We start from the raw sequence: 20442 nt of genomic DNA on the forward strand, positions 1-20442 counted from the left end.
AGAAGATGCTTGACACGCTTCGCAAAGAAGACTTCCAGGACACATTCCAGCAGTGGCAGAAACGCTGGGAGCGTTGTATTGCTATTCAAGATGTCTATTTTGAAGGTCATAGTGTATAAACGTAGATAAATAAAGCAATTTCTTTTAAACGGAACTAGTCTCAAAACTTTTAGATACTACTCATATTATCTTTATCATATATTATAATGGTAATAGTATACATGAGAACGTCGTGATCTGCGTTTCTTCTGTGTTCTATTACCACTTCTCCATGAAATACCATAAATTTTCTACGTAGTACAATAGTAAGAAGTATCCATGTGCACAAGACATGCGATATGCGTTAATTTCCCCCTCCCCTTACACACACATAGTCATAGATAAAGTACAAGGGCACTACACATGCAGATATGAAGTACAGGTACGTTCTGTTTTATTTTCGTATCAGTCGATAAGTAAATCAAAGTCGCTTTGTTACCCCCTTGGTAAGTTCGTAGATACTCAATGAATAATCCCTGAAAGTATGAGTGTCCAGCTCCTTCGGGAACTGACGCGGCTTTACGTATATTATATCCATTATATTTATTACCAAAACATCGTAGGAATTAATCCGCATTTTACGGATTTAACAACACAAGAAACCGAGCAAAAATCGTTAGGATGCATAATCGATTCATCAGAACCAAGGAACAACCAAATCCAATTAAGTACAATAACAAAGTTAACTTGAAAAATTAAAGGATTAGGTGACATGAATGTCCACGCTTAACGGAAAATATACCTTTGATGGTGGAGAAGAAAGGAATCACATCCACCATCTTTCATCATCATCATCCATCATTTTCATCAAATTTTGCATTAGAATTACCTTATTATAAAACATTACTTATAAAAAAACTCAGTGATAGGAGTGGCGAACCTTGGTCTATACCTAAAGATATTAATCCTTAATTGATGAAAGAAAGAAAGAAAATTCCACGTATCAGTATTATTATATTACTCCTTTTGACTATTATATTAATTTCATCAGTTTTTTTAGACAAGAATATAAAGAAGCAATGTGATCGCTTTTATGAAAATACCTTGTCCTTGCACATTTAGTAAGTGCTAGAGTTCTTCCTATATTGCACCATACAGTTCCTATGGCGAATATTTTAAATGGTGGCAATACGGAAAGAGAAATACCACCAGAAACAGCAGCAGCAGAAACTCCAGGTCAAATTCCTACGCCACCGCCAGGTGATGAATTGCGTCATAAACATCAAGTACCACAATCAGTAAGTATCATTCCAGTCTTACTGTTCAGCACCAAAATAAATTTCATTATGGCATTTAGTCCGAAGTTGGGCGTCCGCTTTCGCCACGTTTTTTCGCTGTTATCTCCTTTCCACACTTTCTGCAATTTGCTATTAGGTTCACTAATCTGTGCTCTTCACAAACTTTTAAAACATTTTGCTCATTATCAACGTATTGCTTCACAAATGTTAAAACTGTTACTTCATTGTCCTTGTACATTCGCCATGTTAATAACATAAATGCTCGTTTCTTTCCCACAATGCAATTGTTGGGTTACCTTGCGCCAAGTAGTTCCCTCCGCTCGCCGTATAGTCCCATGTTTATAACTGCTTATAAATAACAAATAAACAAATTTTTGGGACTCTTATATATTATCAAGCACACAAACGATCAAATTATCCATATCTTTCCTGTAAATTTTAAAAATTTTTCTGGAAACGGACGCCCTACTTTGGAACTTAACCCAAATTAAATGTTAATAACAATTAGAGGACAGATTGCAAAACTTAAATTTCATTATTGCTATATATAAGTAAAAGAGTTAAAGATTACAAAGATCCATGTTCCGTTAAGAGGTCCAAAACTAACCTAACCTAATATAATTGTATAGTATGTAATCAAACGAAAATCAATGGAAAGAAGTGGAGGAATTGCAAATTTCGTGTAGAAGAAATTACTGGACCCCCTTAACGGAACATTGACCGATTACAAATACAACTGTGGTTTACATATGGCTATAACTTTGTTTTCACCAAGGTAACTCATTCAATGATTCGGCTCCTTAATATTCAATTAACGGTGACTTTATTAATGGTAGTAAATGCAACCTACCCTAACGATGCGCCATTGCTTATTTATTAATATAGAAGCAAGAGTTCACTTTGTGCGAAACAAGTGATTTTGTCACATTGTTGACATGATGTAAGGTGGGAATAAGTAGGGTAGGGTCGGGTTAGCTTAGGATTAGGGAAGTTTGGACTCATTTTGTTAAAATTAATAGAGATTGCCTAAAGTAAAATTTTACTTTTTTCAATATATTGCATCGAGTTAAGTTCCGCAGTTGGAAGCGGATTAAATAAAATTTACGGGGAAGCAATTTATTTATTTATTTATTTATTTATTTGCCTGTTTTGCATACAAATGAGAGTATTCTCGAGCACGCATACAGTTGTCAAAATTACAAAATAATTACATATATGGTATAGAAAAAACTTAGATAAAATAATACATACATGACTTTTATAAGCTTATACAATCATAATATAATTAACAAAGGAAAAAAACATTTATACATTATCTTCAAAAAACTCATTTACCGAGTAGTAACATTTATCTACTAAGAACTCGTGAAGATCCGATTTAAACATAGAATATGATTTGTTTTGTTTTAGAAAGTCAGGTAACTTATTGAAAATTTTTGTACAGTTAATATATACACTTTTTTGAAAAAACGAGAAATTTTGGGGGATAACATGCAAATTATTAACGAATCGAGTATTGTATTTATGGACGTTACTGTTTTCAATAAATAAGTGTTTGTTACTTACGGTAAACAAGATAACTTTATATAGATACGCACAAGGTAATGGTAATATTTTTTGTCCTCGAAAGATGGGCTTGCAAGAAGATTTTGGTGACAATCCAAACACAACCCTTAGTGCTTTCTTTTGTAAGCGAAACGTGCTAATACATTCAGTAGAATAACCCCAAAAAATAATACCGTAAGTTATTAAAGAATGGAATTTTGCATAGTACACCGAAACTAAGGCCTCTGTTGTGACATTACCTCTTAGTCTTCGGAGGCCGAAACAAATACTACTTAATTTTTTGTTGAGTTGAGAAACATGCTCATTCCAAGTTAGTTTCGAACTTATGGTGACACCAAGAAATTTAGTTGAAATAGAAAAGTCTACTTTTTTGTTATTTACCATTGCGTAAGGAATAAATTTATTTTGAAGAGGATAATAAAAATTTAGCAAGGAAGTTTTATCATTGTTTAGAACTAACTTATTGTTACTTAACCAGTTACTTAATCGTGAAAACGCAGTGTTTAGATTATATTCAATATCATGTCGTGAGTTACCTGTAATAATAACATTGGTGTCATCAGCAAATAATACACATTTATTAGGCAACATTTCATATGTCAAATCATTGATGTAAATAAGAAAGAGCAATGGACTAAGCACTGATCCTTGAGGTACACCAGTTAGTATTGTACCTTTATAACTACTAAACTTACACGTTTCGCCATTATTTTCGTTCGTAATTTGAACTATCTGATACCTATCCTTCAAGTAAGACTCGATCCATTTATTGGCAGTTCCTCTTATACCATAAAAGCTTAATTTTTTGAGTAAGAGATCATGATTTACAGTGTCAAATGCTTTAGTAAGATCAACAAAGAGTTCAATTGCCCATTTTTTATTATTTATTGCATGCATAACAGTACTAAGAAAATCGAAAATCGCAGAATCAGTAGATTTGCCAGTTAAAAACCCATGTTGAGATAATGATATTAGATTATTGGAACGTAAGTAATTCCTTATCCTATTTGACATTACCGTCTCAAAAATTTTTGAAAATACAGATAAAACTGAGATAGGGCGATAATTCTTAATATCGTAACGACTGCCTTTTTTGAACAAGGGAATCACTTTAGCCACTTTTAACCGTTGTGGGAAAATGCCTGATTGAAGGGAAAAATTTATTACATGAGTCAGGTGAGGAGCAATTATCGAAGCAGATTGTTTTATAATAGTGGACGGTACTTCATCAAGACCTGCAGAACTGCTATTTCTCATCTTTCCTATAATTGCTAATATTTCATCAATAGTTACCGGGGTAACAAAAATACATTTTGGATAAGAAGGCATATTTGAAGAACCACTTGTACCAGCTTGGTGGGATAGAGCGCCAAGAGCTACCTGAGGAGAAGTTATAAAATAATTATTAAATTTATTTGCAATTTCAGCAGGGTTTGTAATTCTTTTATTGTCAAAAATGACGTGATTCAAATTAGCAATATTACCCTTCTTTGTATGTAGTCCTACCGACTGGTGAATAATATTCCACATAGTTTTAATTTTATTTCTGGAGTTATTAATCATTTTCGAATTATGCATTCGCTTTGCTGTCTTAATAACTTTCTTATATGTTATCTTATATTTTTTAACGTAATTTCTGAATACATCAGAAACATTTGTATCATTAAGCAGTTTAGCATACTTAATTAAATTTCGTTTGGAATTACGAATACCAGTTGTAATCCAACTCTTCTTAATTTTATTACATTTACTAATTGGCATGAGAGGAAAAGCTACATTAAAACAGTGCAAGTATACATCTAAGAAGGAGTTAAATTTTTCGTCCATAGTGGAAGCTGAATAGATTCCATCCCATGTCTCAAGAGCCAACAAATAACAAAAGTAACTAATGTTACTCGGTGAAAATAACCTTTTTTCAATTCTGGTAGTATTTTGCAACACTGGTAAGTTAGTTGATGGAAGCGATAAGCTAACTAATTGCGCATGATGATCTGAATAACCTGGGTTGAATATTTCAAGTTTGTGGTTATGACACTCTCTGCTTACTATTACTTGATCAAGTGCTGATTTTCCAAATCTGGTAGGCGTATTAACAATAGCTTTGAGATTAAATGAAGTTAATAGTTTTTGTAAATCAGTTTTAACTTTAGTGTTAACCATCCAATTTATATTTATGTCACCACACAAAACGATAATACTGTATCTTTTGCACAGATGGTCAAGAAGAAGTTCAAGATTTCTAAAAAATACCCGTAAGTTACCCGAATTAGATCTATAAATACTACATACACACACTTTATGAGCAAGACTTATTGCAACTACTTCAAAGTGAAGTTCCAGATTGAACATCGATACATCAACTTCATCAGCATTTAACTTATTATGAACGAATATACAAACTCCTCCATGAATCAAGTTAACTCTTGAAAAATGACTTACCAAATCAAAACCTTTTAATTTTACAGATTTAATATCAGTACAGCTTAACCAATGCTCCGTGATGCAAATAACATGTGCAGTTGACAACACTGTCTCAACTAACACATCCATAAAGTCCAGCTTATTGCCAAGACCCTGCACATTGTGATGAAATACTTTAAGCTGATTTACTTTACAGTGTTTCACTGTATTGATATCTGTACTGGGTTTTATGTTTCCAAGGTTATTCCTGTGTTCAACGATAAAAAAATTGTCGTCTCCTACCTTAGTTTCCTTGGTATGTACCAATCTATCCCAATACAACGGTATTGCAATGTTATCTTTACTACACCCCATCTCACACACAAACTTTATTATTTCAGCACAAACATATTTCTTGCCAAACCTATTTAGGTGTAGTCCGTGAGAAATGTGTAATTTCCTATCTAGCATACCTATGTCCACAACACAAACGTTTTTGAAGTGTTTTGCTAGTTTATATACTTCTTTGTTTACACGTTCCACTTCTTTATTCACACATGACCACCTGGCCAAATCATATCTATGTGGCACTGTAAACAATCTAACCTAATCTAATCTATAACACAATTCTACTCCTATCTGCGGAACTTAGGCCCAAATTTGTACACAGCGTGCTCACAAAAACGCTCCTTGATTTAAAGTTACTATAAAATCAAAATTTATTAGAAAATTCATTTGCTTTTGTGGGCACACTGTAATTAACTGACCAAATTTCATGTGGTATCAGTTAATTACAGACAGTCGATGTGTGCCCACGTATTACGAGGCAAATATAGATGATATAATTGAGCTCAGATTACACTCTCCAAAACATGTTCAGCGTGATCGAGTTGAGACTTTCAGCAGTGTTGCCAATAACGTTAAAATAATGTTACTAAACGTACTGCAAAAATCACTAGAAACCGTAATTGTAATGGAATAATGCTAGTTTATTCGCTATACATTTCAAAAGTCACTAAATCCTTAGTTTAACAATGGTAAACGAAACATCTTGTATCTAAAATATATTGTCAAATCGCTAGATTTAGCGACAAAATCCCTAAATTGACAACACTAACTTTCAGAGACGTCTTTTTGCAGATCACGCGTAGTTTGTGGTAGTGGAAGTACGCACATTGTGTCTGACATACCACAAAACGAGTCATAAAGAGTAATATCCGGTGATCGCGGGGACCACTTAACGAACATCTTGTAATTTGGTCTAGTGCAACCCATCCATCTGTCATTGAGAAATTTGTCCAATCCGCTTCTTTCCACTTACGCAATTAATTGGGATAAGACGGAAGTATTGGAGATGGAGAAAAGAATGATAATAAGGAAGTGGAAAGAAACGGATTGGATAAAGAAGGTAGGAAGAGATAAACTGATGAACTGGACAGGGCGCTTACCAATTAATGAATCATGGCAAGGAAGTTTGAATAACATAGAGAAATAAATAAATAAATAAATAAAAATTTAAAAAAATAATAAAAATAAAAGGCCCTTATAAGAACCAAAAATAAAGGAAGTGATTAATTGGAAAGTGAACACGAAGACTTACAGGATGGGCTGAAGGCCTCGGTAAATAAGAAAAATAAATAAATAAATAAAAATAAAAAGTACAACAATGACTCTATATATGACTGTTAAAAGAATTTAAAAATTTTTTATAACAATGAATATATATATGACGGTTAAAGAATTTAAACTCTGTTATAACAACATTTATATATATGTCTGTATTTTCATTAATTTCGATCGTGTCTGAAGGATATGCTAGATATCCGAAACAGTTACAAATTATAATTTAAAATAAAGTTTTAAGCTTTGGTCAGTGTCTCTTTTGTTAATATATATATATATTAGGGTGGTCCTTATTTATGTGGGGAAAAATAAATTTAGGTATTTCCTTGGACTCACTCCCTAAAATGGTTCCATATGGGACAAAATTAAGCCAGGAGAAAAATTAGATCCATTGAATAATTTTAAATGGTGCCCCAAACGACCTAAAATTTTGAATGCGTTTACAATACATAGTATATGGGGAAAAGCTGGAATAAACTCTTGTAATTTACAAACGGCTTAAGGGAATGGAAAGGTGTCTTGGATAATGGAATTAGAAAAAATGAGCAACCTAATTTTGTATAGCATTATTATGGCGGCCATCTTGAATTCAGGTCAAACTTTTCAAATAGGAAGAGGGTCATGTTACATATCATTTTGAGGTGGCGTTTTCCCAGAAGCACAAATCTCGTATTATTTTCAAGCTACCAATAATCTTGTAAGAGTTATTACGTGTGAAAAACGAAATGCTTCGATGTAATGTTATTTTATTGTAGTTATGGACCACAGATTTCTAAGAATTTTGGAAGTATTTTACATAAACTGGAAACGAACTGCTAGAGAAAGTTAAATCTTTATTTCCCCATGAACTACAAATAAGTTTTTCCATCAAGATGATTCATAGACCATTATGAGGAAAAGAAAAAAATATAACATGGAAGAAATTGAAATATCCCTTATTTATGTAGTGCTGTAGCTTTAGGGTAAGTTTTAATAGATTTTCAATCTTATATGCTACACAGTTCACTTTTGTCATATCTAGGAAAAAATTATGAGAATTCACTATGTGCAAAAGAAACTGTTTCTGATACTCATTTTTCGTAAATAATAATAATAATAATAATAATAATAATAATAATAATAATAATAATAATAAATAATAATAATAATAATAATAATAATAATAATAATAATAATAAAAATAAAAAAATATTTTGTAATCTTCTGTTAGTTTCACTCCCCTTTCTGCTGCATCGTTTATTACGGAGATGAATTTAACTATTGTCTTTCCTTGAAGATAGTCATTGTTATCTGACCATGAAATCGGATCACACTCAAGAAACCCTTTGGGTATTTTAAATCTCACGAGAAAAATTGTTTGTTGTATCAAAATCACTGATTTCTTTTTTCGCAAGAATTTTTATGGTATTATCCTTGCGTCAAGCCTCTTTGCTGCTTCACGGTTTCTCCTTACAGTTTTAATTCTTTCAACCAATTTTTGTTTTTCCACTATGTTAACTTCATCATCAAAAAACTCCAATGCTACGTATTCCTCCTTCAAGTACCAGAGATGCCGAGAAAATTTAGAAAGAGCTACTTCAGATAATTCATTATCTATTTGCCTATAACTGTACAAAGCTTTCAAAAATTGCAGGTCTTGTAATGATGAATGGGATACTTGATCACATTTAAATCAAGCTTGGACATACAGTCGTATCAGAAAAATTCATGCTCTCCGAAGACCCGTTTCTATTTGCTTCGTTAAACAAAAATGTTGGCAAAAGAGAATATTTTTAAACAGTATATTGCTTTTCCCATCTACCTTGCATGGTGAATTGCTCCAGGCAAACGAAAGAAAACTCTTCGAGGAGGTATGCCATCCAAGAATGTCAGTTCTAAAAATTTACGTAATCTTCTCTGCGGTGTCCTGCTTCTACAAGTTTGATAGCAAAATTCAATACTTCATTTCTTACATCTGAAATGTTGTTCCTTACGTCATTATCATCATCAATTCTGGAATAAAGTTAGTACAATCTATTTTAGACCAATCGTTCTGAAAATGCTTAAATAGGGGAACGTCCGGTCTAGATGCAAACGAAACACAACACTTGTCAAATACACATTTTAAAACCAATTCATAAATGTAGTGTCTACAAGGAAGGTATAGAAGATCATTTTGGAGCATCTGCTCTAGCAGAATGAAAGCACCGTTCACATGACACATAGTGTGACAACAAACACAGGGAATAGTGTCACAGGGAATAGTGTGACAACAAACTGCCTGCACGAATTTTACCAAGTTCCATTCTTCAAGCTAATAAACTGTAGTAGAAATAATATGTTCGTTCTCCTCTTCATGATGACAAACTGAGAACACCAATTAGCCTCTCATGAGCATCTCCTGTAATAAATATTGATAACCCGTCGATAGTCTCTCTACCAGTCAAATTCGGCAGTAGTTTTCCGTCTCATTGCACAACTAACGCACTTGATGCACTCCGAAATTGTTTTTGTGGTCTTATGCAACTTCGCTACGGATTTTCTCTCAGCATCGATGCATATTTATTACTAGTCCCCTTACATTATGGCCTAATGTTTCTGCCGTCGCTGTCAGAATATGTATTCTCGTTCTATCAGTGGACTTGTATCGATCAAAAGCAGCAACCTGTCTTGGAGTTTTAAAATTAGTTTTTCCAATTTTACATCTCTTGCAGGGTCCGGGCGCACACAGGTACATATTTACATTTTATCTTACATACTCAACTGGGTTTTCCTCTTCATTTCTTGAAATGCTTACCTCCGTGTATTTTGGTGTAAAATTCATACAAATCATTTTCAGAAGTGCATTTTTCTTTTTCGTTCCTCTTTCTAATGAAGGCGCGCATATCCCTCTTGTTCTTTTCGAGCCAAACTTATGTCTTTACATTTAGTTGTGTAAGAGTTATTACTTGTGAAAAAGAGAAATATTTTCACAGGTAATAATTCTTAGACGACTAAGGCTATCTTTAAAATAGTGCCAGATTTGTGTTTCTGGTGAAACGCCACCTCAAAACGATATGTCACATGACCCTCTTCCTATTTGAAAATTTTGATCTGAATCCAAGATGGCGGACATCAAGATGGCCGCTGTGACAATACTATACAACATTAAATGTGTTTCTTCCTCTAGTTCCATTATCCAGGGTATTTTTGCGTTCCCTTAAGCCGTTTCTAAATTACAAGATTTTATTCCAGATTTTTCCCATATATTATGTACTGTAATCGGATTCAAAATTTTAGGTCGCTTGGGGCACCATTTAATATTATACAATGAAGCTAATTTTTCTCCTTCCTTAATTTAGTCCCATATGGAACCATTTTAGGGGGTGAGACCAAAGAAATTAGGAAATCAAAAATTAAGGACCACCCTAATATATATATATATATATATATATATATATATATATATATATATATATATATATATATAATTTTTCCAATTATGTCAAGTTTAACAACACAAAATTTATAATTAAACCCGTCCTTGACAAAAAGAAGATATGTCCAATTATGTTTAAGTAACACATAACTTTCTTTTCACAGTGAATCTTTGAATTTCAAATTCTATAAATTAAATAAAAAATTTTATGTTCACAGCCATTTCATTTCTCTCCAGAGGAGATGAAAATTGTTCAGCAGTGCCAAAAGGATAGTTTCTACCGTCGTTGTCTTCCGTTATCAGCACTTTTTGGATTGGGTGCTTATTATGGAGTTAGTCATGGTTTGTATAAATTATAATTGTATGCATTTAGGTAAAAGATATAGGGTCTTATGCAGAGCCGTTTTGACGCGTTATTAGTGCCATACTGAAGAGTTCGACTAACATATGTTATCTGCAGTAGTCAGGCCTTTAGTATGACGCTAATCATACGTCAAAACGACTCTCCATAAGGCCCATAACATATAAGAATATATTTAGCCATTCTATTACTGTCTTGTGTGTGCTTCGTTCCTTTAAAGATACATAGATGATACGCTTATAATGTTATCTTCATTTCATTTCAGCCTCTTCCGAGGAAACTTGTTCATGAGGCTTAGATCGTAAATTCAGATTATCTTCGTGATATTGACATCTATATAATATCTATAAATAATCTGAAGTTTCATATTCTTATACGATTGTTTGATCAAAAATACACATTTACATTATATTATTTGTTTAAGTTACGTATCAAATAAATTTGAAACATTGTAAAGTTACTTAATAGAATTATATATTTTTAAAAAATAGATGGTTAGTATATATAAAATGTTGGAGTAATGAAAAAAATAAATGTTATGTGTTGATATCAATTTTCAATTTTTCAATTTGTTGATATCAATGTCATTGATAATATTTGGCATTTCAAATATTTTAATTTCGATTATACCAAAGCACAGTTTAGTTCAACTAATTTTTTAAAATTTTATTATTATTATTATTATTATTATTATTATTATTATTATGATTATTATTGTTATTATTATTATTATTATTATTATTATTATTATTAGAGAGCGGATTTTAAGGTGCAGCACCTTTTCTAAAAATGTAGCTGTTATAACAACCAAAGTTCAAAATATGTATTTCCGGGTATAAAACGAACTGAAATGAACGCACTTTCTTACACCTTTTCCGTGAATGTTGCACCTTTTTTGCTAGATTCATAAAGTTTTCCTTTCTGTTAATTCTTTTAGTCTTCAGCACCTTTATTGTCCCTTTCTTCTCTCTGTTTTAAAAAATTTGGACAGAATAATATCTTTTATTTTCAATCTAGTTTAGACATAACATTCCATAAATTTAGACGCAATCTTGATGGATTTGCTAGGGATAAATTTGAACTGAATTTGCGAAACAAACCGGACATAAAAACCTTTGCAACGTCAACTGAACTTCCTGTCCATGCGCTTACAAGATGTGTACCACTAGTTTCCGTTGATGTCGAGCAAAATTTCTCCACAGACAAGGATCTCCCGAACTCTAAGCGACAGAAACTAACATTTGAAAATATAGAAATGTTGTGCATAATTAAGTATAACCAGTTTCTGAAGACCCAAAAGTATGTGACGGTTCCTCAAGCCACAATATTGCTAAATTAACGTTATCTTTTTTAAAATACCGAGTTGGTTTTAACCACAATTTTGTTACAAGAATGTTGAATGTTGTACAAGTTTGGGATTAAATAAAACAATTTGGAATTTATGTCCAATGTTTAAAGCCAAGACTTAAATTTAAATGTTTAAAGCCAAAAAAAGCATAGGCGGTATGTTTTATTATGATTTTGACTCAACATACCTGTTATTTAAACATTGCCTTGATCACTGAAAAACCAGAGACGGTATGTCCTCATTACTGAAAAACCAGAGGCAGTATGGCATACCACCGCACACCGTCTCACTTCGACCACTGGGTGGAAGGAGTGGAAATCTCGGTTATAGCCATCACATTTCCACACTTCATTAGCTAATAAGCAGACTTCGCATTAGTAAGATGCAAGGGCGCCGAGTTTTCTGTAAATTTGGGGGGGGTCCCATTCAGATGCAGAAGGCATATATATGATGATTTTGAGACAAATTGCATTCAAATTATGCCAAATATTATATATTCATAAATACAATGCGGGGGCTCACATGAGTTTTTGGCGGGCCCCGGGCACCCTTGGCCTCCCCCTGGATCGGCGCCCTTGGTAAGATGTAACTAATAAACGAGGCGCATGTAAAAAAAGAAAGTATATTTTTTTAATAAAAAGATGATAGAAGAATAAATTTGTAGTGATAAATATAAATATATCTTGGCTACTTTTCAACGTAGTCACAACGAACCTCCAAACACTTCTGGTTGCATAGCATAAGCTTCCGTATACCCTCTGTGTAAAAATCTGCCTCCTGAGAGTACAGCCAGTCCAGAACTGATGTCTTGAGGATTTCGTTGTTGTTAAAACGTTTCGATGTAAGCCTCTTTTTGAAGTGGGAAAAAAAAATTGCTGGGGCCAAGGTCGAGTCTTTAAGGAAGATGATTGAATAGTTCCCATCCAAATCTTTGAATTGTCGCAACAGTACGAACAGCTGTGTGTGAGTGGACGTTGTCATGGATCAGAATTTCAGAGCGTACCATTCCTCTCCAGCAATTTTGGATGGCACGTTGCAGATTATTCAGTGTTTAGCAATACACATGTGCTGTAATTGTTCGTCGTGGTTCCCATAATTTCACAAGAATCATACCCTTTGGTCCGAAAACACGGTTCCCACGGTATTATGAACTAAAGGTGTTTCTTTGGCATCCACCTCGCACACAATTTGTGATAACCCAGCTTGTCAGTCAAAATTCGATGCACTGTTTTCGAAGACACTTCTGGAAACTCTTGAGCGAGTTAAGTTATTCTAGGCCGGCGATTGGATCGCATTTTCTCGTTAACGCATTCCACCAAATCGTCCGTCTGAACACTGGGCCTTAAGCTATACTCATCGTCATGAACATTTGAACGCTCTTCTCAAAACTCCCTGCATTTTTGCCTGACCTTCTCTTCACTCATTACTGTTGATCTGTAAATGGCACATAATTCCCGGTGGATGTCAGCTGCATTCTATCCTTTGGAGTTCAGAAATCGCATAGAGAACTCACTTCACATTTGGCGAGATTTTCTATTACGGCAGCCATTTCACCTTACTGCTACTCGTACATATGCAATTCCACATGGACAATTTTATTTCTGTTGCAAGCACAGAATAGTAGGGTATGCTCCTGCGAATGCTTCATATTATATGTGCTTCGTATATAATAGAGATCAGTGAGATTTAAGAAATACCTTCAATAATAATAATAATATTTGATTAGTTGGTAACTGTTAAAGGAATATGCACATTGGAATAACAAACATGAATTTAAAAAATAAACATGAATTCTGATATCATAAAAGTTTATAAAATAACTGAACTTTAAAAAAAATTATGATGGATCGAAATTACATTAGGGTGTGTCAAAATGACCCATTAAATTTTACAACAACAACAAAAAAATGAATGGAACGAAATAAACGTGTATAAAATGAAAACTTAAAGGAACCCTTTTACATTAACAATGATTAGGACCTGTGTAAATAGAACTATAACCAGTCAACAATTTGCGTTTACATATTAAACCAAAATGGTACTTACATACGTATATACCTAGGTAGAAGTTCTCTACACTGATTCTTATCCCACATCATTATACAGCACAAACATTTTAATGTCTTGGTTGCACATTTAAAACGCAGTCAAACTAGATATGCAATAGAATTATCAATGCGTACAACCACAAAATCAACCGACGAATATACAAATCTACACTCTGAATATATTTATAGATTTCTTCAAACATTACTCTTATTTCGATATCGTGCAACGAATAGAAAATATCTCTTTTTATAGACATTAGGTCTACCACCTTGGCAATTTCATGGGTTCACTCGCACATATCCGAACCAACTAGTACCAAATTTTGACGTCTGGTGACTCTGTAATCGAGGATAAAACAGCTGTCACTCGCAACTTCCTCGAAAAAAAAAAAGAAAAGAAAAAAATCTCACTTTAGAATAACAATATACCAATGATCATGTTCCAGTTTGAAAACTTCAAGGTGATTCCAAAATGGCGGATGCACTCAAGTTTCCCCATTTATACCGTTAATTTCTGCCCTACAACCACTTCTAGCGGTTACAGTTTTTCTATTAAATGATCGGGTTACGGTTATAACTTTGGAAACATCGTATGTATCTTTTAGCCTTCGCTCTGCCTACTCTGCTGTTGGATATGGCAAATTCTCAATACAACACAGGCAAGGGCGCCCATGTTGTGGTTTCCAAGGGGGGGCAAGTATAAGCGACGTTTCAAAAATAGTTTCAAATTTTGCTGTAACTAATGTAAAAATTCTGTTGGATTTTCGATATTCTGAAGTACAATTTCCTGTAGGGGGGCAAGCACCCCACCTTGCCTCCCCTAATGGGCGCCCTTGAACACAGGTATCACTTCTTATAACTTGTTCGTAACCTTTTCAAACACTTCGTTTATTTTAATAGTTACGCACTAATATTTTATTATCATACGTGAATATGATATAATGATAATTAATTCAAGAACGGTATGAATAGCTTGTTCTCCATATGATTGACAGATGAAAAAATTCAATTTCTCACATTCCTTGTGCCTTATGTAAGTTACCATTACTGCTACACATAAACAATCTTAACACTTGGTTGTACACTGTATCTACATAATTTAATAATTGTAGTACGATTACTATCTTTTTACCATTAATACTATTTTGAATGCAGTAGATATACGCTTGCAGAATTAACTTTACATAGTTTACTAAGTTTAGCAGCGTAAAATAATTGTTTCAACTTACAAGTACTTCTTTTCATTTATGACACTCTTTAAAAATCTATGAACTAAGACTCTCAAAACTGAATTTAAGACAGATGAAGCACATCCATTTATTTCAGAAAAACAACACGCAAATGCCTAATTACAGTTTTTCCATCATTGTGTGGCAATACACTTTAAAATACATATATAATAACATAATAATATGATAGCAAAATACATCTTTTATACGTTAAAATGCACATAGCACGATATTCAGCTAATTAATTTAGAATGAAAATTTTGTTTATAACCAAAATATCTATATCTGGGTGCCTTTGTGACATCTTATTATACAATAAACACATTTTCTAACAGGTGATACATCCAATGCATTAGCCCTTTGCGCTAAGAGATGAAATATGCCATTATGGGGTCTCGTTTTGATAATAAATATTCTGAATCTATTGCACTATGAATTTCTGCTTTCAAGTGCTTGTAGTGAATATTTGTTTCAAAGATCTTTTTAGTTCTCAAATTTGGGATATATCTCTGATTCTTTATATGTCGAAAAGCGAACCAATTTATTTTCAATGTGGTTATTACAGGGAGCAATGTACTTTCATTACAGTAATTAATTTTATCTTTAATAGCAAACTATTTGTTTCTTCTAATTGTGAACTATTATAGATAGTAGTAGCATTATTATTTTTAGAAATAAAACATTCTAGGATATCTTCCCTCGCATCAACAGTTTGGACCCACGCCAAAGGTGATGATAGGTGTGCTGATGGGTTTTATACTCGGCAAGGCTTCGTATCTCCGAATATGTGCAGAGAAAATTCGACGTAAAAGACAACAGCTGTTGTACCAGAAAGAGTAAGTAGCTTTTTTCTTTAATGATCTATGAGTTTTTATATAATATAAAAGCTAAGTGATGTGATCTAAGTTTTACTAGAAAAATAGAAATAATGAATAAACAGAAATCGTATTGCATTATAATGTTACAAAAAGTAAAAAAAAAAAATCTATTAATTAAAAAAGAAATCAAAATTATTATCTATATATTAAGATGCTAGATTTATGTTTGTGGACCTTTATATGCTTGTGGCCAACTTTTTTGACAATGATATTTCGGAAACCACCAGCTCCAGAAAGATGCCGTTTTCACTGATCGATGGCAAATTTTGTGTATATTGTTCAGTTCTAATTGAATATTAAAAAAAATGGCCGTTATTTCTTTATTATATTTTTAGGACTACACTGAAAGTATGAAAAGTAAAGCTATCTATCTTACGAGTTATAGATCCCAGAACCACACATTTGCATACAGGTTAGTATATCTCTTCGGCGTTTGTTTCATGGTCAAATGATAATGAAAAACGAAGGATAACCACTTCTCCAGTCTAAGATGAATATTTGTTGTTGGAGTGTTTTGCCCAATGAACATTATATATCACAGACATTATAATTAATTGTGTGTGTAATGTATTTGCTTATTACAAACTCCTTGCAAGAAAAAAGAAAACACTGATCATACATGAATTAGAAACTCCAACCGAAAGTAGGCTCAAATCTTGCAAACGGTGAGAGATATTGAAAAAATAATCGAAAAAATCTCCCCTTTATGATACCCCTTGCCGATTTCTATCAATACGTCCTTTACTTGTGTCGATGTTGTGAGGAATAACAAGGAGATTCATGCCTATATGTGAATGATTTGTGACTTATTAACTCTTGAACCACCCAACCGATCTCAATCAAATTTCCAACATAAATGAGGTTCGGGCCTGGAATGTTTTTTATCATTTTACGTTGACGGTGCAACTTACGGGAGGGAGAGGAGGAAATATTTAATAATGATCAAAAATGACTGATATTAGTGTTCAATTTATAGTTTTAGGAGACGCTGAGATAAACAGTGACACTTCCGATGCCGTTTAAATCCAAATTCAGCGCACAGTAATAATATTTAAAACAAAAAAAAATTAGAATCTATCAGAAAGCGCTTCAATAATAGTAAAAACTGACTGACGAACGGAACATATTATTAATTTTTATTATTCTAACCCATTGAAGAAGGTTATTGACGTTAGTTCAATATAAAATGTGGTGTCATATACGTATAACAATATCTCTACTCTTAAACTTCATCTAGCTGATGGATTCAATATCTTTTCCTTGGACGAAAAATGTCATACTTGTAAATTATTTTTTAAACTGCTTTAGACAAGGACAAGGAATAGGGGATAAGTGTTTAAGCCTCAAACATATATTTTAACTTTATATTTAGTATTTTGTGTTACTCGTATTATGGGACTTTACATGCGCTGATAATACCCTCATTCAAGTCTCCCTCTATCTGCAATGAACGCTGGAGCAGTTGCTAAACGAAGAGAAGCTGAAGAACAAAGAAAATGCAACAACCTTCTCGAAAATTTTGTTTTTACTCCAGTTGCTATTGAGACCGATGCTGCTTGGGGTGCAAGAAGTCTTGAATTTATTAGAGAGGTAGGAAGACGCATTTCCTGCGTTTCCGGCGAAGTTAGCTCCACATCTTTTCTAATACAGCACATAGCTATTTTTATCCAACGTGGCAACGTCTCGTCGGTCCTTGGCACTTTATCGCCTGGAAAGAGACTGGATGAAGTGTTTGTATTCTAAAAAGAATAGTTTATGTAGGCCTATAATATTCCTTGGACAATAGTTTTTCTTTCAGATCATTCCCTGGTAATATGAAACCCGTACTGGTAATTTCCTCTTGTTAGGTAGGGAAATGAATTATTTATTTGATATTTTAAACTTTCGTACATTTGTTTAAATTTTATATATTTTGATGTTTTGATGAGCTGCATTTTGTATTAACAATTGCTGAAAAGCTTTGTTAAATATATAATAATTGTTCTCGTCGCAAATTGATCAATAATCACAATTTGTTGCTAGGTTTCGATTAAGGAAGAAATTATTTGTTGTTTGTAAAATCATCTAACTTGAATTACAATTTTGTCTATTTTCGAGTCGATTCAACAGCGTAGTTAATTTGAAATACAATGTTAGGGTTAACGAGATGGGTAAGAAAGCTATAATAAGTTATGATGTTAATTATTTATAATTACATTTAAAATTTTTCACTTGTTTAGTGTTTTACAAATAACATGTTTTGCAGCTGTCTTCACAAATGTCCAAGAATGGCTGAAAGCTCAAAAGGACAAAAATTTCAAGAATAACTTCTTTTTAGCTTGATTAAATGCATCAGAATAAAAAGTTGAACTAAAAGTATGCCATGAATTATAATTCTCTATGCTTCAAACAATAGAACAGAATAGAAAATCTAACTGAAAGTGTGCTATTATTATTATTATTATTATTATTATTATTATTATTATTATTATTATTATTATTATTATTATTATTGCTTTCTTTGACATCACTGTGAATACATAAATTTCCAAGATATTGAAGACATTTTATTTGAGCATTGAATATATATTTCTGTTATTCGCTCAAAGATTCGATGTTGTTCTCTAAAACCTCACATGATCCTATACTTAAATTGCTAAATAATCTAGATTATATTGTTCTTCTAGATTTGGTGATGAACTACCTTTCGGAGGGACATTTGATGCCTATTCAGATATACGCAAAACTAACAGAGCCGAAGATGTTATAACAAGTAGAACAAAACTACCTCAAACAGATGGTATGAACATCATTATTACTTTAGCTTTTCCTTTAAATTATATTTAAATAAGTTTGCTATTTCTTTACATCACCATTGTGTCTGTAATGATGATATTTACTTGAATATCTGTACTAATATTTTCTCTCATTACTTTTATACCTTCGAATAGAAAAGGAAACGATGAAGTAAGTGAATAAATTTTCTCTTACTACAACTTTTTAATTATTCAAAATATCTTACGTAGGTTAATTAACACATTCTGCCGCCTTACGACAAATGAGAAAAATGACACGCAGAAATGGCTTTAAAAAAATCACATTTAAGATCTATAATTATTGTCTGCCATAATTACTTTTAATTAGTTTTGTGGCAATATATAGACTACGAACTCATATTTAATCTCAAAACTGTTGCTTTTGGAAGATGTTATTTAACTTCAAGTTACTCGGAAACGGTAACTACGGGACGTTAGATTAGTGCGAATGAAATGTCCGGTGGGAAACTCACCTTAGCAACATAACACAGGTATGAACTAAGATTATGTGTCAAATTCATAAATTCTGTATGTATCTAACAAACACGCTGGGGTACGAGGACAATCAGGAAGCGATGCATTGTTAAACGGAATCATATGAAAGTGCACCATGCAGGAAACTATTGCGAGTATTTGTATTTACGAACTCGAACTAGGATATTCTGCACAGCAACCCGCAAAAAATATTAACAGTGCATTGGAGCCAGGACTGGTAAACGAATGAACCATTCGCCGTTGGTTTCTCGAACTTCGTTCCATTGACATAGAATTGCAAAATAAGTTCCATGGTCACTGTTCAATAGTATGTTTGGATGAACTCCTCAGCAACACTGTGGAAGGAGACCCTCTGGAAAAAAAAAAAAGTTCGTACCGTTGCAGACGAGTTAGGTATACACTATACTACTGTCGTTCGGCGCTTCATGCAGTGAGTAAGGTGAAATAAAATGTACTCATGGGTGCCACATAAGTTGATATTGGCTAACAAGACTCGTGGTCTTTAGGTGCAGTTCTCTGAGTGTAAGAAGTAACCAGGAAATTTTCCTGCATCGGATTGACATTTTTGATGAAAAATGGCTGCTTCCACAATCGTACGCGTAAACTGTCAGGATAGTGGTTATATCCTGATCAAAGTTCAGGACGGTTTCCAAAATCCCTAGATAATATTGTAGCTAGTATGGTGATTTATGGTGGAATTGATCTATCATGTCCTCCATCGAGGCGAGAACACTACTGCAGATCGTTTCAGTCCTGCACCGTAACTTTACCCGCAAGCATCCAGAAACATTTAGAAGTCATGGAATTCTCATAATGTACAACAATGTATGCGCAAATCTCGCTCAAAGGACGTTACAGACTCTGAGTTGAGGTTTGATACCCTTCCTCTATTTACCTGACGTCTCTCCTAGTGACTACTATTTTATCTGGTATCTCTAGTACTTCTTAGGAAAGAAGGCCTTTCGTGATGATCGAGCAGTGCAGCGTGCGATTGAGGACTTTCATGCCTCTCTTCTACATATTAA

At 33.2% G+C, this 20442-nt stretch overlaps 1 protein-coding gene across 1 annotated transcript in view; it reads left to right on the plus strand.

The window, feature by feature from the left end:
• The first annotated feature begins 349 nt into the window (after positions 1–349).
• Positions 350–20442, plus strand: part of LOC145662445 (OCIA domain-containing protein 1-like) — a 35641-nt gene continuing 15548 nt past the window's right edge. The window contains exons 1-4 of the mRNA XM_081728029.1: positions 350–1277; positions 10482–10605; positions 15938–16085; positions 18794–18906. Of these exons, the coding sequence (XP_081584155.1) occupies positions 1143–1277; positions 10482–10605; positions 15938–16085; positions 18794–18906 (520 nt within the window). The 5' untranslated portion in view covers positions 350–1142. The remainder of the gene's footprint in view (positions 1278–10481; positions 10606–15937; positions 16086–18793; positions 18907–20442) is intronic.

Source organism: Thermobia domestica, chromosome 10 (genome assembly GCF_964235325.1).
Source record: "Thermobia domestica chromosome 10, izTheDome1.hap1.1, whole genome shotgun sequence".
NCBI lineage: Eukaryota > Metazoa > Arthropoda > Insecta > Zygentoma > Lepismatidae > Thermobia > Thermobia domestica.